At 28.6% G+C, this 27,186-nt stretch overlaps 1 protein-coding gene across 1 annotated transcript in view; it reads right to left on the bottom strand.

Moving 5' to 3' along the window:
- The window catches only part of LOC142323857 (uncharacterized), a 402,042-nt gene that overhangs the window by 22,684 nt on the left and 352,172 nt on the right, over positions 1–27,186 (bottom strand). The window contains exon 4 of the mRNA XM_075364154.1: positions 3,188–3,434. Within this exon, the coding sequence (XP_075220269.1) occupies positions 3,188–3,434 (247 nt within the window). The remainder of the gene's footprint in view (positions 1–3,187; positions 3,435–27,186) is intronic.

Below are 27,186 nucleotides of genomic sequence, written 5' to 3'. Positions count from 1 at the left end.
AAACTAACAAAATATTATTTATATATTAAATCAGTGCAACAGCTGTTTTTGTGTAAGACAAACGTGTCAGTGAGTTCTAGTGAAAATTTATCTCATACCAAATATAACCAGGAGTTATATTGTAGACTATATTATCTATCGACTATATTGTGTATTATTATCTTATTATTGTCTCAAGAAGGAATATTTTTACTCGGTGTCGTTTTTCGGCGACATAACGTTCCATAGCGCGTTGCTATGGACCAGCTACAAGCTGTTACTCCTAGCAACGGCGAATCGTCACATGTAAACAATAACCTGCAAAATAATAGAATACGTGAACTTTTAAAGTGTTCTGACAGTTCTGACATAAATTAATTAGAGACGACATTATCGATAACATGAGTGACTTTTCAGGAGCAGAGTGTGTAATTGACATTACGGATTTTAGTGAGGCAAACCATCCCTGCCAAGCATACCAGTATTTCGCATTCAAAAGAAAAATGTCAGTTGGCAGAACGATGAAATTCCAGTGGCAAGAAAAAGCCAATGCACAAGTTATTCCGAACCTAATATTAGCGTACAGTCAGCTGGTCCATCTCCGTTTGCTGTTCCTACATCAACTAAACTTCGTCTTCTTGAAAACATTACTGACAATGAAGGTTGTCGTACAAAAACATTAAAATCTGAGCCTATCATTGTAACAGGTGTTAATGCAGTTACTGAATTAAAAAATTTTCTGTTACAATTATTTCCTAATTATAATGTTATTAAATATAAATTGACAACAATGAAACGGGCCACACGGTAAAATTTCTGACAGTTGATATTGAAATATATAAAATTATTTGGTCAAAAATGCTTGAAAACAATATCAGTCACTATACATATAAACTTAAACGTGAAAGAGCATGTAGAATGCGACGCATGCATCACTCGAAAGATAAATCCGTAATCATTGATACCACGAGGTTAGAAACGTTACTAACGTTCTATCATCAAACAAAAGAACCACTGTTTATTAGATTTGGACCCCAAATCTAATAATAAAGAAACATTTGACGTGAGATCTCTCAACTACACAATTGTAAGCTTTGAAGATCCGTTTCTTAAAAAAGAAGCCCAATGCAAACGTTCCCAACGCTTTGGGCATATCAAAAATCTATGCAATCGCCCGCACCGTTGTGTAAAATGTGGTGCAGATCATACCACAATAGTCTGTTTTAAGGCACCACAGGTTGCAGTGTCCTGCGTCAACTGCGGCGATCAACACCCGGCGAGTTACAAAGGGTGCAAAATCTATCAACAGCATAAAACTAAGGTCTATTCTCCCAAACCCGCCCTATCTACCAAAGTTGTAACTAGTTACAATTCTGCTGATAATAATAATTATACTTATGTCAGTAATAACAATCTGAGTGCTAAAAGATAAGATATTAATGTAACCAACAATGGTTTTCATAATTATAATAGTAATAATGTTAGTAATAACAGTAATAATGAACATAATAATAGGCTGAATATTTCTGGTCCTACCTACACTGAAAAATTTAAAATGGGTCGTCCCTACGGTCAACAAACTGTTGATTAGCAAAATTTTCATGGGCTCATGAATGTAATAGGCCATTTTTCATTTTCAAAGATATTTCTGAAAACTATTTACACGTTGAACCATCATAAACCTGTTGTGCTTACGATATATTTTGACGTTATGCTAACTACTCGATCTCTCACTCTGTTTAATAAAATGACCAGTAAACGACGTTTTCAAGAGATTTTGGAGGAAAATACAAGGTTGGACGTGCCTTTAAAATGAGCGGCCGATGTGGATAATGCAATAAATGAATTGACCATATTAATTCAGTGATGGGCATCCACTCCCAGTTTGGATTCTGCTTCCCCCGGTCAAAATACATATACGGTCTTCATCAGAGAAAAGATAGAAGAAAGCCGGAGACTACGACGCATATGGCAGAGAACTCGTTACCCTGCTGATAAGGAAAGATTTAACAGGGCTTCTCAAGAATTAAAAAAGATTCATTCTAACTTTTAAAAACATTTCGTTTCAATCTTATATTGACGATATTTCTGTTAGGCACTCTGCTGATTATACTTTACGGGAAGCTAAAAAATCGTTCATGAGACCCCAGCAGTCTATTACTCCTCTCCGTAAAAATAACACAACATGGGCGGAAAGTTTTCAAGAGAAGGCGAACTTATTTGCTGAGCACTTTTCCGACGTGTTCCGGCTCAGTAATATCGAAACGGATCCAAATGAAATTAGGAAAATTTTCGAATATTTGATTTCTCATTTTCAAATGTCCTTACAGTTTAAACGCTTTACAATCCACGATGTTTTTTTAGTGATTAACAACGAAGTACATCCAACAAAGACGCCGGGATATTTCATCATCGGTCAGGTTCTTAAAGCATTACCTCGACAAGCGATACGTTTAGTCACTCTAATTTTTAATGCTGTTATTCGAAATGGTCATTTCCCTGGTCCGTGGATAAATTTACAAATAATTGTTATACCAAAACCAGAAGCAAGAAGCAACAGATTTTAAATCTTATAGGCCTATCATCCAGCTTCCAGTGCTATCTAAAGTGTTTGAAAAGCTCGTTTTAAAAAGAATGAAGCAGTCCGTAAATGATCAAATTCCAAATCATCAATTTGGGTTTAGGGAGAAACATGCTACTATGGAACAAGCAAACAGAAATTTTAACGTTATAACTCATGCTTCAGACAACAAAAAATACTGTTTTCCTCGATGTCAGTCAAGCTTTTGACAAAGTTTAGCACGTAGGATTGCTCTATAAGTCTCTATAAGCAGATTTCAACAATTTTTAGAAAACCATGTGCTAAAATCCTTAAAAATTGTTTCCTGCTGTGATGTAAATTGTTAATTTCAGTTAAACGATTTATAGAACTTAAAATATTAAAAAAGAAACTATAATTTTGTTTGTTATTCTTTCGAAAACTGATGGGGTGTGCTCAATTATTATTGTTTGGATGTTACGCTAAAAGCGTACATATTCATATATGTATATATTATTTAAATATAAAATATTTAAATTATAAACACACACACACACACACACACACACACACACACACACACAAACAACATATATATATATATATATATATATATATATATATACAAAATGTTATACCAGTTATTTAATATAATATTAAGCTACTCACTATGTGAGTGAGGCGCTGTCGCACCCATAACTGGAGCAAGTTGTGGAGTATCTTCATATAGAATAACATGACAGCTGCGATTGTACAAATCAAACTGTGTCGCAATGCATTCCAACTTCAACTTTCCTTCATGAAAGACTCCTGGCGTCGCTTCCATTTCTAGTGACAATCTTGACGTCTCAAGCCCTTTTAAACCTTCTGTCATCAGCCAACCTTGTTGTCGCGTCAGTGGTGGATTATCTCTTACCTATAAACAGAATTCTAGCATCAGTAAAATAATTGGTAAATTTACTTAACTTTTATAAATATATATATATATATATATTATTTTTAAATTAAAACAATTTTAATGTCATAATTTAAAGATAGTATTAAAAAATTAAAGATACATTTCAAAACAGGCCTTTTGAAAATAAAAATTTAATAATTTTAACGTGATTGAAACTGAACTTTCCACAGTGCTAAATGCTATTCTTATATATATATATATATATATATGTTCTGCATATTTTATTATCAAATTAGTTAATAGTAGAATTTTTTGTTCTGAAAATGTCCAAGAAAAAATATGAAAAGTACGAAAATTTCACAAACGATAAACAATGAGTTCTGCTAGAGGCAAGTTGCAGTTATACTGTCTATTTTTAAATATTTGTATTATTCGTTACATAATAACAAATGCATTCTAATATATAATCAATCTGGAGGACTTACTCATTTATATCGAAAGTATAAAGTATGATAAGAAACTTATAATCAAATGATAATCTTCTATATATATATATATATATATATATATATATAAATATAGAAGAATATATATATAAATTAATGTTTGTTTGTGTCGTAAACATTCCTATACTATTCACCCGATTGCAATGAAACTTTGATGAGTTGTGCGCACGCCTGCAAAGGTTTCTGAATTAGTTTAGACCCGCTAGCTGGCGCTGGGGTCGAGATATTTCGAAAAATTTTATTTATGGTCCGAATTGGCTCATATTCAGTATATGTGTTACATAGAAAGAAATACCTCTGAAAAAAATGGACCCGCTAGATGGCGTTGGAGTTGAGATGTTTAGAAAAATTGCATTTATGGTCCGTTTAGCTAATATTCAGAATATATATTAGTTACGTGAAAAGAAATATTTTTGCAAAAACTATACCCTCTAGGTGGAGCTTGTGTCGAGATATTTACGAAACAAGCAAACAAACAAATATGCAAACAGACTTTCTTCTTCTATATATATATAAAAGTCAATAATAGTATGTGTGTCCGCTTTAGATTAAAAAACTACAGGACCGATTTACGCACTGGGTTTTGAAATATGGTCCGTGTTGTCCAGGGAAGATTTAAAACTATTGAAATCCTCGATCTGACCAGTAGAAAGAAAGTTTGGGTTATTTTTAACCGACTACTGTGTTTGGAGAGTAGTTTGAATTAAATCCGATAGGTAGTGCTGTTTTTACAATTGGATTTATTTACGTTCGACTTTTATAAAGTGAAAGGTTAAATTTTGTGAAGTTCCGTAATGTTTTGTGTTTCTTAACGTTCAGCATTAATTGTGATGATTTTGCAGCCATTCTCTTTTCGTTAAAAAGTTATTGTCGACTATTGTGTTTAGTGAGTGATTTGAATTATATCCGATAGGTAGTGCTGTTGCTTTACCAATTGGCTTTATTTACATTCTGACTTTTATAAAGTGAAAGGTTAAATTTTGTCAAGTTCCATAATGTTCGGTTTTTTTATGTTTCATCAAACTTTCAATTGTATTCATTTAATCTATATATATATACACTCAAATCTAGCAATAGCGAAGCATTGCCAGGTCTCCTAGTCTGAAAAAAAATATTGTGATACATAACCTTCTAATGGGAAAAGAAGATATAATTATATAATTAAAAAAAAAAATGTATAGTAATAACACTTAATATCCTCTAGTTTATAAGAATTAAAAATGTTATAATCTTGACATAACCAAAGTGTAGATAAACTGTCCTGGATTGGAATTTATTTAACAAAATTTGGACTGTATGTGATTTAAGGAAACACCCTAAACAATATAGTTTGTGATTTGAAGAAGTTAATGCATAAATCCGGAAGGATGGAAGAGTAGATTGTGGTTGTGTTAAATCTTGAGAGCTTTTCAGATGATCTTTTAAGTAAAATATCAGCGTTAGTCTTATTGTCGATTGAAAGAATTACAACGTTGTATGTGGTAAAATAAAAAAACATTTCTCGCCAAATTCTACGCAAGAGGACCGACTTTGCTATTTTTAAGTCAGAAACGCACTGATTTCAGAGTATAACGCACTACATACGTTCGACTAACGAGTAGACATTACATACAAGCATCGGGTCTAAACTCACTCACCACTGTGACTCCTTGCATAAAAAGTACAAATCCGTATGAATAGTACAAATTCACATTGTTATCGACGTTAAATTGAGCTTAAACAAAGAACGATTCAACCATCTCCATTAAATTTTCATATACAACTTCAGATACACTACTACTGCGTATCTAAATTTCATTGAAATTGGTGTAGTAATTTTGGAGATTTTCTAAACCCAAAGTTTTATACAAAAATGGTATTTTCGTATTCCTTATACCTCAAAAGCTAACGAAAATTCATTTTCACCCCGCAATCCCATCATTCAGCCGTAATGAATACCTCAAATTCAGGTTATGTTGTCTGCTTAGGACTTTAAATTCAGTGCAACTCAGAAACGATTCGACCAATCTTCATCAGATTTTCACATGTATAACTAAACTACTGCTACAGCATATCTAAATTTCAATGGAATTGATCTTGCAGTTTGGAGATTTTCAAACCATAAATTTTATTCACGGCCCATATACATAAGAAGATTACAATTTAAGTATATGGTATTTTTGTATTATTCATATCTCAAAACTTAAAGATAAAACAATTTCACCCCCAATCCCTCTTAACAACAAAATTAATACCGTACTTTTATTCGAAAAGGGTTAATAAGGTTTTCTTTATGGTGGAATCTTGAAAAATTTATACAAAGCATAATTTCTTATATATGATAAACGATTTTGAGTTGTGATGAAGCAGTTTATGATTTGCTTCAAATTGACTATCATATATTAAGAAATTGTATGAAAACTGTTATATACCATAAATTTCAGGAATTGTAAATTCAGAAGGCAGAACTTATGTCTAGCGCCGGTTTATCACTCAAATAATTTACAAGCGTTATTGTCTCGATACTTATCCCAATTCTATCCCTCAGCCATCTTTGATTTAGGTTGTTTTATGTATTTAATACTGATTGCTCCAAAATATTATTGATTCATAATTTTCATGATTAATGAATTTTATTAAGCATATTTTAACGAAAAATATTACTCAATTTGAAGATTTTATGTTCTTTTCTTTCATAAGTTAATTATTTTCAAATATTCTTATGTTTGGTAAAAACCCAAAATCAATAATCTCGTTGTAGTAAGTTTGGTCTAGTAGGTAGTAGATTTTGTCTGTTTTACCTACCAAGATATAAAATGCAAATATAAAATTTACTTGTTAATCCAGTATTATATTACTAGATTAAAAATTAGTTTATAAATGTGAAATATAAAAAGTATAAAAGTAAAAGTATTATAACTTCAGTACAAATGTATCAAAGTTATAGTACTTTATTTACATATTGTTAAATGTGATATCGTTGTTCATTTCATAACAATGAACTCAGACAATTCTGTATAAAAAAATAAGAAATTAAAATTGTGTGCTTTTAAATACGATAGTAAAAAAAATTGAACTAAAATAAATCATTATTTTATTTAAGTTCATGTAAAAATAAATACATTATACAGATATTTCCGGAATAGTAGATTTGTTATATAACACGGCTAACAATAGAAATTGAATGGTATTTGCTTTGTAAGGAACAAGGAAACCCATGGAAACAGATGATCAGAGCTTCTTTAAAAAATAAATGAATTATAAATTAAAAAATAATTGTCATATAACTCATATCAATGCATAAAAATAAATATTTTTTTAAATTTTATATTGAATCGAATTTAATTCGAATTGGCTCATATTCAGTATATGTGTTACATAGAAAGAAATACCTCTGAAAAAAATGGACCCGCTAGATGGCGTTGGAGTTAAGATGTTTAGAAAAATTGCATTTATGGTCCGTTTAGCTAATATTCAGAGTATATATTTGTTACGTGAAAAGAAATATTTTTGCAAAAACTATACCCTCTAGGTGGAGCTTGTGTCGAGATATTTACGAAACAAGCAAACAAACAAATATGCAAACAGACTTTCTTCTTCTATATATATATAAAAGTCAATAATAGTATGTGTGTCCGCTTTAGATTAAAAAACTACAGGACCGATTTACGCACTGGGTTTTGAAATATGGTCCGTGTTGTCCAGGGAAGATTTAAAACTATTGAAATCCTCGATCTGACCAGTAGAAAGAAAGTTTGGGTTATTTTTAACCGACTACTGTGTTTGGAGAGTAGTTTGAATTAAATCCGATAGGTAGTGCTGTTTTTACAATTGGATTTATTTACGTTCGACTTTTATAAAGTGAAAGGTTAAATTTTGTGAAGTTCCGTAATGTTTTGTGTTTCTTAACGTTCAGCATTAATTGTGATGATTTTGCAGCCATTCTCTTTTCGTTAAAAAGTTATTGTCGACTATTGTGTTTAGTGAGTGATTTGAATTATATCCGATAGGTAGTGCTGTTGCTTTACCAATTGGCTTTATTTACATTCTGACTTTTATAAAGTGAAAGGTTAAATTTTGTCAAGTTCCATAATGTTCGGTTTTTTTATGTTTCATCAAACTTTCAATTGTATTCATTTAATCTATATATATATACACTCAAATCTAGCAATAGCGAAGCATTGCCAGGTCTCCTAGTCTGAAAAAAAATATTGTGATACATAACCTTCTAATGGGAAAAGAAGATATAATTATATAATTAAAAAAAAAAATGTATAGTAATAACACTTAATATCCTCTAGTTTATAAGAATTAAAAATGTTATAATCTTGACATAACCAAAGTGTAGATAAACTGTCCTGGATTGGAATTTATTTAACAAAATTTGGACTGTATGTGATTTAAGGAAACACCCTAAACAATATAGTTTGTGATTTGAAGAAGTTAATGCATAAATCCGGAAGGATGGAAGAGTAGATTGTGGTTGTGTTAAATCTTGAGAGCTTTTCAGATGATCTTTTAAGTAAAATATCAGCGTTAGTCTTATTGTCGATTGAAAGAATTACAACGTTGTATGTGGTAAAATAAAAAAACATTTCTCGCCAAATTCTACGCAAGAGGACCGACTTTGCTATTTTTAAGTCAGAAACGCACTGATTTCAGAGTATAACGCACTACATACGTTCGACTAACGAGTAGACATTACACACAAGCATCGGGTCTAAACTCACTCACCACTGTGACTCCTTGCATAAAAAGTACAAATCCGTATGAATAGTACAAATTCACATTGTTATCGACGTTAAATTGAGCTTAAACAAAGAACGATTCAACCATCTCCATTAAATTTTCATATACAACTTCAGATACACTACTACTGCGTATCTAAATTTCATTGAAATTGGTGTAGTAATTTTGGAGATTTTCTAAACCCAAAGTTTTATACAAAAATGGTATTTTCGTATTCCTTATACCTCAAAAGCTAACGAAAATTCATTTTCACCCCGCAATCCCATCATTCAGCCGTAATGAATACCTCAAATTCAGGTTATGTTGTCTGCTTAGGACTTTAAATTCAGTGCAACTCAGAAACGATTCGACCAATCTTCATCAGATTTTCACATGTATAACTAAACTACTGCTACAGCATATCTAAATTTCAATGGAATTGATCTTGCAGTTTGGAGATTTTCAAACCATAAATTTTATTCACGGCCCATATACATAAGAAGATTACAATTTAAGTATATGGTATTTTTGTATTATTCATATCTCAAAACTTAAAGATAAAACAATTTCACCCCCAATCCCTCTTAACAACAAAATTAATACCGTACTTTTATTCGAAAAGGGTTAATAAGGTTTTCTTTATGGTGGAATCTTGAAAAATTTATACAAAGCATAATTTCTTATATATGATAAACGATTTTGAGTTGTGATGAAGCAGTTTATGATTTGCTTCAAATTGACTATCGTATATTAAGAAATTGTATGAAAACTGTTATATACCATAAATTTCAGGAATTGTAAATTCAGAAGGCAGAACTTATGTCTAGCGCCGGTTTATCACTCAAATAATTTACAAGCGTTATTGTCTCGATACTTATCCCAATTCTATCCCTCAGCCATCTTTGATTTAGGTTGTTTTATGTATTTAATACTGATTGCTCCAAAATATTATTGATTCATAATTTTCATGATTAATGAATTTTATTAAGCATATTTTAACGAAAAATATTACTCAATTTGAAGATTTTATGTTCTTTTCTTTCATAAGTTAATTATTTTCAAATATTCTTATGTTTGGTAAAAACCCAAAATCAATAATCTCGTTGTAGTAAGTTTGGTCTAGTAGGTAGTAGATTTTGTCTGTTTTACCTACCAAGATATAAAATGCAAATATAAAATTTACTTGTTAATCCAGTATTATATTACTAGATTAAAAATTAGTTTATAAATGTGAAATATAAAAAGTATAAAAGTAAAAGTATTATAACTTCAGTACAAATGTATCAAAGTTATAGTACTTTATTTACATATTGTTAAATGTGATATCGTTGTTCATTTCATAACAATGAACTCAGACAATTCTGTATAAAAAAATAAGAAATTAAAATTGTGTGCTTTTAAATACGATAATAAAAAAAATTGAACTAAAATAAATCATTATTTTATTTAAGTTCAAGTAAAAATAAATACATTATACAGATATTTCCGGAATAGTAGATTTGTTATATAACACGGCTAACAATAGAAATTGAATGGTATTTGCTTTGTAAGGAACAAGGAAACCCATGGAAACAGATGATCAGAGCTTCTTTAAAAAATAAATTAATTATAAATTAAAAAATAATTGTCATATAACTCATATCAATGCATAAAAATAAATATTTTTTTAAATTTTATTAATTATCTATGCGGATAAATATACATACAAACCAACACGTATTAATAATAATATTTTAAAAACACTGGTCACTAAATATTAGAATGCCTATTAAATACGGTTCAAAAAACATAAAAAAATTCAGGTTTGTCTAGTAAGTTGCTGTTATTTGAAAATTCATTCATTTTTGTAAAAGAAAATTATTTAATATAATTTTCAATATATTTATTTTGAAATATTTCGATCGTTAGATATTTATTAACAATATAATTTGAAATTAAAACATACCTTCTTCGAAACCGTAGTTTTATGCTGCATAAGGGAAACTTATTTGTCTTGCTTGATTTGATACTCGTAAAAGTGTATACTTTTTTGTATGAATTAGTCTTTAAAAAATGTTTTTTTTTTTTTTAAATGTTGTTAATTCGTAAATATTTATTAGGAAAAGTCAGACTTTTTATTTATCAAACTCCGTCTATGAATCAAATTTACCGATACCAATACCAGTCAAAGATGGAACGAACCACTATTTTGTAACAGAACAAAGGAGTTTTTTCCATCAAAACCATCAATGGTTTTTTCCATCAATTTTTTATCATACTAGAGATTCTAAATCCTCTCATAAAGGATCAGAGAGCTTTTATATATATATATATATATATATATATATATAGCTATTGCGTTAATATTTTTTAGTTTTTATTCTTCTAATTTTTATGAACAACACAGATTTATTTATTATCGCGAGTAGGAATAAAATTTGTGTAGAGCATGGAAAAATACAGGCCTTATTATTAATTAACAATTTCTATCTTGTTACACTGTAACGATCTCTTTATCTACCGTTAGAACATATAAACCCAGAAATATTTACAAGAAAAAAGAGTTTTTTCTTTTTTCATTGTGTACAAAAGAAACGATTTAATTAAGATCACCTCATCGAAATTTAGTCTCTATTTAGTGAATTGTATTCCCAGTAATAGAATAATATACATCAACTTACGTCACTGAAGTAGCCAAGTGAACTATAAGCCAACGATGTCATATTGATGATAGTAAATGAAGAGTAGCAGGTGCAAGGTAAGAGTAAACAATCACTCAAATATGTACACCCATCAACACATTAAATATGTAAACATAAGAACAGTAGAAGGGGAACGTTTCCCTGATGTAAGAGAAGATATTCTACATGATTAGAAAGCTGGTTTGATACTAATATTTAAATCTTTCTCCGATAATTTTAAATACTTTAATGGTCGTTAATAATTTATTGGTCCATTTAGTTAATGGAGATATTTTCCACACTTTCTAGTAGTTTACAAAAACTTAATCAGTAAAATAACGTTATTTGATTAAAGAACGTTATTTGATTAAAGAGCTTTTTGTATTGCGGCTTTACAAATGACCAGAACTACTAGTCATTTAAGTGATTTCAATTTTGTTAATGCTTTTTAACTATAGCTACAAAATATTAATAATTCACAGACTGGCATAAAAATTACTTTAGAAATGATTTTATTGGAACGTTAAAAATGTAAAAGGAAATATACGACAATGGGAGAACGTTTACGATTTTTTTAAATATGATTTTCAAATTTGGAAATGATTGTAAGGGCAGTTTGAATTCTTAGAGTTTATCAATTCTTAGAGTTTTCTTAGAGTTTAACAAAAAAAAAAAGTTAATTCTGACATGTCTGAAGGATCTCTAAAAAATATTTTCTTAAACAATGTTTGTGGTTATTACTTAATGACCTTTTTCCAATTAATTTAAAAATACTTTTTTTAGAAACATTCTGAATATAATTTAAGTTTATCAACATTATTGATTTATCGATTAAATATTTTATATTTGATCGGAATTACCGAATAAAATAATTGAATTATTTTGCGACTTGTCGAAGAAAATACGGTTTTTCTTTCGTTCGCACGGTCGGATTGGGGGGGGGGTGAAATTGAATTTTCTTTATGTTTTGAGATATGTATAAAATACCATTTATTTAAGTGTCATATATATATATATATATATATATGTAAGTTGTGCATATGAGAATTTAACGAAGATTGGTTGAGTTATTCTTGAATTACGTTCAATTTAAAGTCAACAATAGGCAACACAACCTCAATTTCAGATTATATTGACTGTTTATTGATGATGTATTTTTCTTAGTTGGTTATGCAGTTAGTCACAGTGGAGATTGATTTTATACTTGATGCTTATGTGTAGGGTCTACTCGTTATTTTAATTTAATTTAATCTTCTTATGATCATAAGATATATTTTAATATTAAATTTTAAAAAAGTCATACCTGTGTTAGTTTTTTCATTTAATTTATGTTTGGTATATTTTTTGCGTAAAAATTTATACAAAATAAAATAACTAAGAATCGGTCTCCTTGCGCAGAATTGAGCGGGAAGTTTAACTTTTTTAATTTCAAACTTTTACCGATAGAATTCTTTTAAATTTATAATTACATTTATTTTTTTTTTGTTGACTTTTATCATTATAAAATTTCTCACAAATATCAATTTTGCATCTGTTTTGACAAAGCCAAGGAAGTTCGTACTACTAAATGTTTCAACGGAAATATTTCTTTACTAAATAAGATACTAGTTCTTATATTCATACCAGATTGTACCAGAATAAGACTGTCAGTTTATTTCTAATATTACATAAATTATACATTATATCCATGTCAAATAGTAGTCAAATAGTATCGAGACGTATCAAACTATTACATTAAAATGCTTAAAGCTGTGAAAATCCGATCTTTGTAACAACAATGTTGTTAGGGTTTTTGTAAAACAAAGACATAAAATAAATAAAAATGAAATATATAAAATGTAACTAAAATCCGTTTGTTTGTATGAGAATTTTAAACTTACCCGTATGCGACATGAATAATATTTAACATACGGTAAAAAAAAATTTACGTTGTCTCATATAGAAAACAACACAGCAAAGAATTCTGGTTGAATAAATCTCTGGATTATTTATTTTTAATTAAAATCATTGGATTTATTTATTTCGTAAATTTTCCTAGTTTTAAAATAAGCGAGAAAAATAAATAATTGATATATAAATAGCAAACAGACTAAAATAATAAAAATATTTGTAAGAACTAAAATCCATTATATAATAAAATAATTGTATACATTTAAAATAAACAAAATTAATATTTAAAATAATAAAATAAATACAATATTTTAAATAAATTTAAAATAAAGAAAACAATAAAAATACATTACAATATAAATTATTATTTATTTATTTTTTTAATTAAAAAAAATATTAAAATTTTTTTTAAAAATTAAATGTTATATTCAATTTTATATCGATTGATATTATTGTAGTTGAAGGGCAGTCTCAGTTAAAAGTTTGACTTTTGTATTTAAACTTAACTTTTCACTTTTGACTTTGATTGACTAAAAGCAGACAATGTTATGTTTATTTTTTATTTAAAAAAAAAACTGTTAGACATACTCTTTTTATAGAGAATGATTTTTTTTTTATGACCTATTAAATTAAGTTATTTTATCTAACAAAAACTTTTGAGTATCTTTAAGTATAAAGATTAGGGTACAATTTTTAACAATAAAATGCTGGATAATCAAATGGATAAATTGTTTTTAAGCGTTTTTTTCTAACGTACTACATACGAGTTTAGATTATGATATTGATGGAAGATTTTTCAATTAATTGAATATAAAGGTTGGTATTATTGGAATATTTAATAAAAAAAGGCAACGATATAACTAAGAATTAAATGAAAATTGTGTTTTTGTTTTGTGTGAGTGTATATATTTATTTATACGTAGTGATATTCGGCAGTGTTCGTTGGTAATGGGACGTAGCAAACTTCTAACACGAGTTACAAAATAGAAAACGTTTTGAAGTTTAGTGTGTTGTTAACTGTAGACGTTCAAAAGTGAGAGAAGGAAATTGCTTTCTTGTGATTGTCTAATCAAAAGCTTCAATGTTGTAAGGGGTTTAAGGATAAAGGGTGACTATAAGTGTAAGAAGTTAAAGAAAGTCTTTTACCAAAAGGACATCGCCCTAGGTGTAACATTTTGTACGAACCGGTATCTTTCAAGCAATAGCAGTAGTAATATTGTTGTACCATAGTAGCAATACTAAGACCTAATTTGAATCGTTCTAAAGGACGAGAATTCCAAACAAGGTCCTTTACATTGCTTCTTTCCTTTACATTTGAATTTTCATTGTCGTTTGTATAGTTTTACTAACTTCACTGTTCAACTACGTATAACGCTACACCGCCGTCCTACTTATTTATGCATTATCGATTTTATTCTATTCAATTCGCTGAAGCATGGCTTGTATACTTTTAATATTATTATTTTGTAAATTATTCCGTAAATCTGTGTAATTTAATAGTTATTATTTATTAAATACTTAAATTATTTTATTAAATACTAAAAAGATTTTAGTATTTAATAAATTTTTCCATGAAAACCCAATTTTTTGTAACAATTATACAACAATAGAATTGTATTTAGAACTTTCATTTATCTTTCTGTTACGTCCAGAAGGATTCAGATTTGTTCTATATTAACAGGCATTTCATACAATAAGTCTGTTTAAAAAATGTATTGCTATAATTCTGTAAGTATTTTCTGTTAAAATAAAGACATCACAAATAAATACAATAATTGTATAAACATAGATTCGTTTAAGATATCTGGTAGTTATAAATGGATCAATAAACAATATTATTTTAATTCTTAATTCCATTTTAGTATTTAAAAACAAAAATAAATAATTTTTCCCCACCCAAAAAAAAAAGTTTTCAAATAATTCCATTCTGTTTCATTTAGAGGAAATTATTTTGATTCAAAGAGATTAAATTTTTTATAACAAGGGTTTATCATTTTACTTAAATAACTACTGTTTTAAATTATATTATGTATATATTATACCGCTTTTTTTATGGTAATGCTTTTTTCAAACATTTTTCTTTCTAATTTCTAGAAAAAAGGTTTTTTTCGTAATATGTTTATGCTAAATATTTGAAATCGTCGATATTATGTGATATGATCAATTTTTTTTTAAAGGCTAAAACAGATTTTTTAAAAACTGAAAAATATTTTTATTTCATTTAATAAATCCTTTTTCTCCTCGATAATTAATTAAAATTGTATTTTGAAATCAAGTTTTTGACTTAACCTATATTCAGTACGTTTTCGGTGGTTAAAAAAGTAAAAACCTCAATAAAATTAAGATTGAACAAAAATAATAACGGATAAGTAAGCTCAATAAAGATCCAATAATTTGTAACCTGATAAGTTGGTGGATCTAAAATCCTAATGATTAGGATAATATTAATTACGAAGTACTTACTGTTTAATTTATAATTTGTATAATGAGGTATTGTTTCGGTCAACAAACAAATTTTTTTATTAAAAGCAAAAATATGTTACATAATTTTATATATTCCAATAAAATAGAAATATTTCATTTCTTATAAAGGAACAGTTCATGAGAGTACATAAGGTAGTCTATTGTTTAAGGATATAGTCTATTATATTATCTATAATATTATCTATCCTTATACCTTATCCTTATAAGGTATAAGGATAGATAATATTGTAATCGATACAATTTCGCTGTTCCACTTGAAACTACTGTAGCTGGAACAGAAAAACATTCATTATGTCATATGTTATAAATATACCTTAGACAGAATACTCGAATCTCTGTCCATTAGATACAAAATTGTACACGTTTCTCTAAAACTATTATCTAATTAAGATCCTAAAAAAAAGTTAATCTCAAGTACTATTTAAAAAATTAAGTGTTTTTTATTATAGTAAAAAATTAACTTGACCATTAATTTTATGGAAACGTAGACCAAGGCTTTTTTTATAATTAAGTTGATACTGTTTTCTAAAAGGAACAACAATAACTAAATTATTCCTAAACATGTCGTGGTAGAAAGTTTCCCATCGGCACCATCTATTCTCTTTTTATTAAATTTTTTTTTTACTAGAATAAGCAATAAGAGCATAATTTTCAAATTTGTCATAAAAATTTGAATTGATTTGCTTAAAAAAGTTATTCAGCAAACCAATTAAAGCTAAAAAACAAAAATTTACTAATCGTGGAGCTGTAGAGGTCAATGAGTTAACCAGATAAAAAAAAACAGATAAAAAATCAAAAAGTTATAAAGATGAAAGAAGAGCTTATAAAGTTTAATATTACAGAAAAAGAATGTCCGAGTCGAAAGGAATGCAGAAGGAAGATTTTTGAATTAAAGGTTCCTGAAAAGAAAAGCTCTACAAAAGAGAATGACCTTAAGAAAGAACAGCAAATCAGTCCGAAGGATTTGAGAACTTAGGAAAGACGAATAAAAAAAACAGATGAAGTGATACTTGTATTTGAATCTTCTTGCAGGATTATCCGCCAAAAAAATAACGAGAAGTTAACATTTTAGGAAAAAATTTCTAGGATGTTCTTGTTATAGGAACTTTCCAGTATCTACCTAAAATGGAAGATTTTAAACGAAAAGTTAATTTACATACCTAGAATATTTAAATTTACGTCTGTATTCATAATTATTAAATTATTATAACGCATTGATTTTTTATCTACATCGAAAGTATTTAGCGAAAAAATCCAATAAAACTTTCTTGAAAACTATGGATAAAAAATAGTTCATATTTCTGCATTCCAGAGAGCCTTAACTCATCTTCAGTAGCACATTATTATATTGCAATTTTAACAAGACGATGTTTAATTTCTTTTGGATGGTTTTTTTTTATAAAGCAGCACGTTTTCTTAGACCTATCCCAGCTTTGAATAAAAATGAATAATGTAAAATTAACATAATGTAAAATAAAACCGATTCAAATTATAAAAATATATTCTTTTTAATATTATATATTTTTGACACTTTAAACGGGAGATGCTTAGCTCTGTGAATGACAATTTTACTCTAATCATCACAAGGACTGGCTGGCTGTAATGTTAACATCATTACTTTCAGAGTATACAACTCTTAACGACTAATGCGTCTTGCAACTCAAGTGCTTTATCTACGTCAGAACCTGAAGAAAGATGGGAGAGATAACGTGAAGGTATAAATTAATGTACTCTTCTTTAAAAAAAAAAAAGAAGAATTTATTATAAATACTTCTACAAAGACGTATTGTTAAAACATTCATATTTATTTGGTTTTTAACAATTTTTTTTGTTATTCTTGGTCTTTTAAGTGAATTCAACAAAAAAAAATTGTTTTTAATTCAAATAATGTAGCTTTTCTATGTTTGAGTTGTATAATCAAATAAACTGAATTTTTATGAATCCTGATTTGTTTCATATTGAAACTTTGCTAAAACGGAGTTTAATTTCATCCAAACAATAATACGAGTAGAAAGATGTTAAATAAAAAAAATTGATTGGTTAACATAATAAGAAGGCGTAAATATATTTTTGTTTTCGTTATCATTGTTTTTTTTATTATGACAGTGTTGATATTTAGCTTGATATCATTATGATATTCATAATATTTTTAAAACAGTCTTTTAAAAATTCGGTAAAAAATTGAAGTAAAAAATAATAATAGTATAATCGCATTCCAGAGAGACTTAACTGGTGCTTGGTAGTAGTGTACTAAATCGCTTCTCTATATACCTTTTTATTATATTTTTTAAACGCAGGCTTCTTTTATCTTACGTTTCATACGACCTTCTGAAGGGTATGTTTTTTTTTAATTACCCGTATGGAAACAGAAACAAAACTGAAATGACTTTTTAAAATAAACAAAAAAAAATTAAATAAATTCAATTGAGTGTATTAAAATTATAATGTAAGCCTAGAATGATAAATTAAATTTATGTTTTGACGAGTATTTTTGTTTAAAAGTCGCATCAACAATTAAAGTCATTAGCGCCTTATCAATGTAATAATGTAACTGTACCGGTAAATGTGTAGTCTTGAACAAACTCAGGCCAGCCATTCCTGAGACGTGAAGTTAATCACGGTCTAGTATTAAAATCCCAATAAAAGCAACTACCTTTATTAGGATGTGAAACTGAGAACTTTGACTTCGGAATCAGTTTATTTCCTACGATGAGTTTACCTTTAGACCAACCCGGTAGGTAAAAAAAAAAATACAAAGTTAAATTATAAAAACAACAGTAGTCTGTTTTTATACTTTCAATATTAATCTTTTTCTTACAAGCTGGTTCCAAATTATGGAATATTAGCATATTTGTTTTATTATTTACTCGTTTTTAATTTACCTCTGATTAAAAAAAAAAAATGAAAGAAGAATTAAATGATTATATAAATTGTTTCTTTTGAGGATTCAATGGAAAAGTTCAAATAATAATATGTGTTCCAAGAGGTTCCTGAAACAGTTTATGGGTGAAATCCTTACATAAAAACTATATAAAAAGTTCATACAAACATAGTCCTGGAACTATTGTTTTCGTTTTATGGCCGGTTGAAAATAAACCGCCATTTTGCCTTACAGGTAAAAAAAAAATTCGGTACTGCACATTATACAAAATGTAATTCATCAGATTAAATTTATAATTTTATATGTAAGTTTACATTTAATATTAGTCCTAATGCCATGCCTTTAATACTTTCCAAAACTTCAGTGTGAAATTTCGTAAAAAATTATATTTCTTAACAATTTTATAAATAAATAAAATATCAAAAAATTGCAAGTAATATATATTTTTCATCGGTTTTTTAGATACTAATTTTTTCCCAGTTACAATAGTCTCGTTTTTTTTGCAAAATTTTATTAGAAAAATTTGATGAGTGTATATATGTCCTGACTTTGGTTATACAGGTCAAGTCAGATGTGTATTATCCATTATTATGTATAAAAAAATAAACTTTGGAAAATTGGAAAGATTATTTTAACGTAACTACTCCTTATTTAACATAATTATTTATTATATATATAAATTTAATTTGCATCCTTCTGGGAAATTAGATTTTTTATATAAATTTACCAATAAATAAATAAATTTATATAAATGTTACCAATTTTATTTGCTTAATGTGCTTAAAAAATAAATGTAGTTATTTGGGCCAAATGGCTTTTATATAAATATTAAGAGAAAAGGTTAATAAATGTGGAGGTCATTTGCATCTTTGAAATTAAAATAGCTAAAAAAAATCGAGTCTTTTAAACCTCATCATGGTGACATCTGGACGTAAGTGTGTTTGTGTGTGTGTGTGTGTGTGTGTTTGTATAATTTGTTCGGTATGTAGTTGAACAACCACATATTTAAAATCAAACTAAAATTCCATCCGTTTCGTTTGCAGAATACAAAATAGGTTCAGAGACCTAATGTACTAAATGTTAATTGTTTGTCAACGACCAGTGTAACTAACATGCCTCTACTCACTCTAACTGACACTGCAGTAGTCATCCTTACTCCCTCTTTCTCTGCTGATCCTCTCATCCCACACAATAATGATGGGCTCTCGATCAGTGAATGCAATGCTGTCCGTGTCACCACTTCGTTTGGTTTAGTTTGATAAGCTTTGTGTTAACTGGGGTTAGAGTGGGGGGTTTGAGAGAGAAAACCTTTGATCTACCACAGAGCAGACCAACGTAGTCCATTACAAACAGGTGGCTTGACCCTTAGGCGATGTTATATATACTACTCATCCATATCCAACTATGTGTAGATGTAATGATGTAATTATTCATTAAATATTAAAAGTTATGAAATTTAAAATGTTTTTAATTATTCTGTATGAAAATATTCATATGTGCTATTAAAATAACAAATATAAAGGCGGCAAAGCATATTTTCCCCATTTTTTCATTGTTTTATTGATTGTCAGTCCGCAATGTGTTTGGATTCAAGTTATCTGTCAATTATGATGCTCAAAGAGGAATGGATATAAGAGTGTTTTATGCTTTATAATAAGACATTAATGGTTGAGAGGGATAAATTATAAATAAATATATCTTTTATTCTGACCAGTACATAATAATACATTATATAGATCTCGTTTTAAAATCGTAAAAGAAAAAGATATACGCGGGTATCACGAATGAACAGAGAAAAATATCAAATTGATTATATTATGATACAATGAAGAATTATAATTTTTTTAAAGAATGCTAAAGCTTATACAGATATAAATTCAGATCACAATCTAGTTGTGACAGAAGTGAACATTAGGCTTAACAAAATTGCGAATGACAGGAGAAGAGATTACTATGATTTGGAGAAGCAAAGGGAACAGGAAACAAAGTCTGAATGGGAAAGAGGAATAAAGATCGGGGAAGAAGAGTAGAATGTATATGTTTTGCTGATGTCATGGCGGTACTTGTGGAGAGCCCATGTAAACTAACTGAAATGCTTGATGACTTAAATGAAGCTTGCACAGTCAGGGTATGAGGATCAACAAAGAGAAGGCAAAATATATGGTATTAGGTAGAAAAGAGGAGAGGATTGAGGAAATAAAGTTTTAGAACAGGTGAAGAAATTTCTGTACTTAGGGAGCTTTATAATTGGTGACCTGACTTGCACAGTAGAAATTAAAACAAGAATATCAAAAAATAAACAGACATTTAATAAGAAGGTAAGAATGCTAAGTGGAAAGTTAAACTTAGCGTTAAGGAAAATATTAATGAAATGCTTTATTTGGAGTGTAGTGCTCTATGGAACTGACACCTGGACGATGAGAAAGGCAGAGAGAAAACGAATTGAGGTTTTTGAGTTGTGGCTGTGGTGCAGAATGACAGATATCAGATGGCAAGGCTATGTAACAAATGAAGAAGTATTATGGAGAATTTGAGAGAACAGGAAAATGCTAAAAATGTGATTGAATACAGAAAAAAAAAACTTGCTAGGATATTGTATGAGAAGAAGGTGTTTATTAGTGGATGCGGCGATAGAAGGCTTGGTGAATGGAAGAAAAGCAAGAAGAAGAAAGAAATTTCAAATGATGGATGGGATTATGGAAAAGGGAAAATATGTTGAAACAATGAGGTTAGTAAAGGATAGAACAGGATGGAGAGCAGCAGCCGTGACAGGATCTGCCCTAATGGCAGAACCCACTGAATGAATGAAAGAATAAAAATCACGATAGAAATGGATAGATGTGCTGTTACAATAATAATAAAGGAATTTCTCAGCATTTGCTTGAATGGTTCAAGGAAAAACATGTTAAAACCTTGATCAGAGCAGCATTGCGTAGTGTAAAATTAACTATAAGACTTAAAACAAGTTGAAAAAGTATTTCATAACTTTCCCGGCTGTTTTGGTCACGTTAAGATTACCAAAATAAAATGTAAGCATCAAATTCCCAAATTTCGAATAATTTTTATTTTAGTGACTTTCTTACTCTGCGGGGAAAATTTAGAAAAAATTTATTCATAAAGAAGTGATCCCTAAAAAAAAAAGAAAATCGATTTTTTTTTTATTTTCTTTTTGCTTGATGATATCGCCACGTAAGCTTGAAGCTTGTGCGTGGGATATGGAAATGTAGCGTAAGAAATGCCATGCCTGACACGGATTCGAACTTAGGATCTCCGGATGAATGGCCGAGAGGACAGTCACGCCACGGAGGCCAGCATTTTAAAGAAAATTGAAATTTTTATGAAAGTAATGAAAAAAATTGTTATATAAAAAATATTACATAGGTATCAATGCGACATTTAATTTTAATGGTCTTTTAACTATTGAAGAAAATATAACAAAAAAAAAATTGTAATAATAATTAAGAGTTACAGTTAGAGCCCAAAAACAGAATATTTTTAGAGGTGGTGAATAAGTTTTAAGAATATATATATAGATATATATGTATTATATATATATATGTATATGTATTAAGAATATATATATATATATATATATTAAGCTTAAAAACGTGTATAAGTAAAGTTTTATTTCTAAATCTAATACCCTCTTCAATAAAGATTAAAATAAGAAAAAGAAAATTTTCGTTAAACCTCTGCATTTTAACACGAGGTGGATTTTTGAAAAAAAACTGATTATTTATGCATACAATGTAGATAAAAAATTCATTTTTATAAAATTTTCTCTATAATTCCTCTGAATAAAGTCTAAATTTTTATTTTAGAGATATCCCACTCTCCTTAACGAATTGTTTTAAAAAATGATTAATGCTCCATGTATGTAAATATTTGAACCAAGTTTGAAAAAATTCGGTTCGGTCAATCCTATGTAAACGTATAAGGCCAAAAACACATACGTACATTCCTACGCACATACATGTTATTTTGAGCTAGATGAACTAGTCGTACCCTAAAACGTAAAGATTTGAAAAAAAAACACGGGTATACCATTTTTGACATGATCACCATACTTTCTTTTTAATAGAGATATTCTGACTGTATTCGCTGGGAAAAAAATAGATGCATTAAAGTTGATATTAATTGTTAGCAATATAAACAGGAAATAATGCAAGGCAAATATTTGAAGATATTAAATATAAAAAATAACCAGAATACAATTTTAAATTCAGAAGGCTTCTTGAAGTATTATTTAAGCACATATTTACGTATACGTTGAAAATTTGCAGAAAATTTGAGTTTCTTTTAAAAATATTGTTTAATTAGTATTTTAAAAGAAAATATTTAATTTTTATTTTAAATAGACTGGTTGGAAGATTTTTTAAAATGGTTTGGTAATTTATTAAAAATGTCAATTTATCGAGTGCTCTGTAGTTGACGTCACTGTAGAAGAATACGAATAAAATTATTGTAAATCATAATAATGCTTTTTATTTATGAGATCGTTCACAAAAGACACTTTTACATTTAAATTAGTAGAGTCGTTTTAATGTCTTAACCAACCTCTTATATTCTATATACAGTCATCGCAGTAATTCAATTTTTTTCTAGCTTCTCTACATTGGTTTTGAAATTTGTTAATAGAAAAAAAATTTCTAATGATTGATGTAGTATCAGAAATCCAGGTTTGATATTATATCAGATTCAGATTTTCTGGTAGATTGGATGAAAGGCCCTCTTAATCCAAAGAATAATTTTTTTTAAATAATCTCTACTAGACTATAAGAAGTTAACAAGTAATAGTTTAATTTTTCTTATAGTTTCATTCTCAAACGATACCAGGTCTCATATCTAATATAAATAGATTTTTCTTGATATTTTTATATTAAAATCATCAAAAATTTTAATATTACATTCTTCAGAATATCTGACGCCATTCTTCAACAAATAATTAATAATAACATAGCGTTATTCAGTCTTTTGTTACACTCTGAACAATGTTCTTTAGATATTCCATTGCATAATAAGAAATAAAGAAATGAATTGTTTGAAAGAGATTCACAAAAACATTATCATAAGATAAAAATTATGAAAAGGAAATCAACAGATTCATTCATTTGATAAAGGAAGCCTCCAGGAGATATAAATCATGTTAATTGCAAAATTTCACTACAGTCTAGTCTAATCCATTGCTTTTGTTATAATTAAATCTGTTTAGCTAAGATAGATGCTTAGGGGTCTGGAAAGCATTATTATATGTTAGAAATTAGTAAAACAATAACTCATAAATAAAATATCTAATGATTATATTGAAGGTATATTTTTTTATATTGAATTCTATTTTTTATTGAAGATTTTCTTTTTGTACAGTTATAGGTGTCTATTAAGTGTGGGTCATTATACTTTGCTCATAGTGATTTGATATCAGATGTGCACTTTCAGCAGGATTATATTTAATCCAGTTCGTCTGAGGTGAAGTTTATGATTCTTTAAATTTTAAGGAAAATTGCAATAAAGGTCCCTTGATATTATAATAAGGATAAACTTTTGTTTTAATCAGATTACTAATTTCTAAATTTCATCTTTTAATTTTTATATAAAATGTTGATTCTCAAACGACGTCGACGATAATGTGTTAAAATATCTAAAAAGCTGTTACTTGCAGTCATTTATTTACTCATCCAGCAATTATGATACAAAAATCGAGTAATATAAGTAGTCTAGTAAAACGGTTCGATAACACTGATTAACACAATTTTTTTTTCTTAACATATGATAGATGAAACCAGTATGGTTTTTAATGCTGAAAACGAATCCGAAATAAGAATTTTCCGTCACCCTACGTTTTTGAAAAATTCCAAAATTTAAATTTTGAAACGCGTAAGTTTTTATTTTAATGATTAATATATATTTAAGTGCTCGGTATATAATTTTAACTCAATTATTTTTTAACACTGAAACACTAACTTAAACAATAACACAAACATCACATGTCATTACATCATACTTCTTTATAGTGAATGGAACTGCTAGGAATCAGCATTATGTAACAGAACGGTGGAAGAACCCTGAGAACTTATGAAATAACCATTATTCATAACGTCTAGTTAAACCAGAAAAAATATTTTTACCGCCCTCTGATATCAAATTGGGAATAATAAACAGAATTTGTAAAAGCTATGAAAAACGACAATCAAGGATTCCTTTACATAAGGCAGAAATTCTCAAAAGTAAGCAAAAATTGAAGAAGGGATTTTTTAGCTTACAAATAAAGGAACTGGTCCGAGATGAAATGTTTAACTCTGTATTGACCAATGTAGAACTTATTGCTTGGACAGCGTTTAGACACTTATTCCGTTCCATGTTGAGTCGATTGGTGCTACACTCTAGCATCTACTAGCGCTGGCTGGCGAGTTAGTCTAATATGACTATTCGAGAGTCGGATCCCGCTTGGAACGGTCATGATTTGTTTAATGTAACATTTCATTCTAGTGCAGAATAGTTTTATTTTGTAATCTAAAGTCTAATGTGGTTTATAATGTTTATTGATAATATTCAATTGTATAATTTTGACTAATGTGTCATTTATTCATCGGTCTAATGTGACTTGTATTTTCGATATTCAAAAAATGTCTAATGTGACAAATTAAAATGTAACGATTCAAAAAGAATATGTTTATGTTCATTTCATCATTTCAACCAAATACAGTCCATACTCGCTCTACAACTTAACACAGCCCTCAACATTTATTTGTATCTGAATCTAAATAAATCACAAAATTACCAGAATATTGTACAAAACTGATAAATTCATGCAGAACTGTGGGATGTAATATATAACTCAAAGTCTATTTTCTCGATTTATATCTGCATTTCTTCGCTGAAAACCTTGGGGTAATTAAGTCTCGTACATGGTGAACGTTTCCACCAAGATGTTTCAGTGTTGGAAAACCGTTACAAAGGTAAAGTTAATATGCTAACTGATTATGTTGGACTTTAATTCGTGATATCTCTGAGATATCCCACAAAAGAAGAGCATTTACTAAAAGGTTTTAAAGTATGTATATGACATCGCATAACGTAAGTCATGTTTTATACTTCTTTAATATGGCATTTAGGGTGATGGGATTATTCTATTTACAGACCTGTAATTTGCCCTGTCCAAAAATAAAATAAAATGCAGAGAGAGGTATCATACTTAGATAAACGTTAAAAAAGTATATCAGTGTTTTCAATATCGATTAAAATTAAAGAATTTTGGTAATACTTATTGTTGCGTGTTTCGCGGTTCAATCAGAATATTGAGAGGTTGACAATTTAGAATGTTTATATAATTATAGTTTATTGGTTTAAAATGTTCATAATTACAACCAGACAAATTAATAATAATAAAAGTGGTGATAAAGACAATAATAATAATAATAATAAAACAGTTTATAAAATAAAATACACATAAAATTAATGTAGTAATTACAACCACAATAATAATCAGGATAATAGTACTAATAATATTAGTAAACGATATTACCATTACATGTCAATAACAACACATCAAATAATTAATACATACTATGGTACATGACATAATAGATAACCTAATCAAAACAGTAAATATGATATAAAAACAAAGCGTAATCAACAAAGAATAACAATCAAGATATTATACATTAATGATTATTGTCATTAGTAAATAATAAATACAGATTACGCAATAAGACAGAGTTCAAAATAAATAATCGTTCAGAATTTTATTCCAGGTAGACAAGATAGAAAACTAGATCCATTAACAAAATAAACCGCTAGTCTTAACCCTTTTTAACCGCTAGTCTTGTATTAACAAACAATCGTACAGTGTTCACTTGCAAATACCTTTGCTATCTACCCTAACAGTTTATGAAAGACGTTTATTGCGTTATTCCTTTCACTTGTAGTTTTACTATAACTCACCGATAGTATTTATTGTTTACTGGAATTACTCATCTTACTCGTATCGAACTGTATTCAAGCCTCTCCTCGCTGGACTGATGTCTCGCAGACTCACACCTTTGACTCTTCTCGTTGGATGGACGTAGTAACGTCTCGCTGGACTGGTTCGCAGAACTCCGCCGAACCTACACAACTCGCAGCTTCTCCTCGCAGAACTTCCATTGCGGGACTGACGCCGTAACGCCTCGCAGACTGGTTCTAATAGAACTCTCTTTTGGCTGGTCTTACTAGGCTTTTTATACTGCTAGCCTCTTTACCAGCTGGACTGGACCCAAGTCGAAGCATGAGAACAGTCGACCGAGGCTTTTGTTCCCATGAATTCCAAACCTGGTCTCTTCTCACCGTACAACAGTTGTTCATCGTCCGTTAGCGGGTAGTAAAACAAAACACGATTGTAAAACGGATCTATTCTAAATAAAAGTGTTCTCGTTTTTGTCCCTCTCTGGATTCCTCGAATTAATTATATTAATTATTATTTTCATAATAATTGCTAGGAATCTGTTACTCAGGCCCGCTACACCGGTCTTGTTACAATATGTTATACCACAATTATTCGCACTGTTGTGTATGCATACTTCTTAAATTATTTTTTATTATTTATTCCGTTTTATAATTCTTATTTTGATCTTTTATATTATTTTTTTTTTAACAAGTTGAAATTG

Source organism: Lycorma delicatula, chromosome 4 (assembly GCF_047948215.1).
Source record: "Lycorma delicatula isolate Av1 chromosome 4, ASM4794821v1, whole genome shotgun sequence".
Lineage (NCBI taxonomy): Eukaryota > Metazoa > Arthropoda > Insecta > Hemiptera > Fulgoridae > Lycorma > Lycorma delicatula.
The sequence above is the reverse complement of the archived record's forward strand: the minus strand, read 5'-3'. Positions and strand labels throughout refer to the sequence as shown.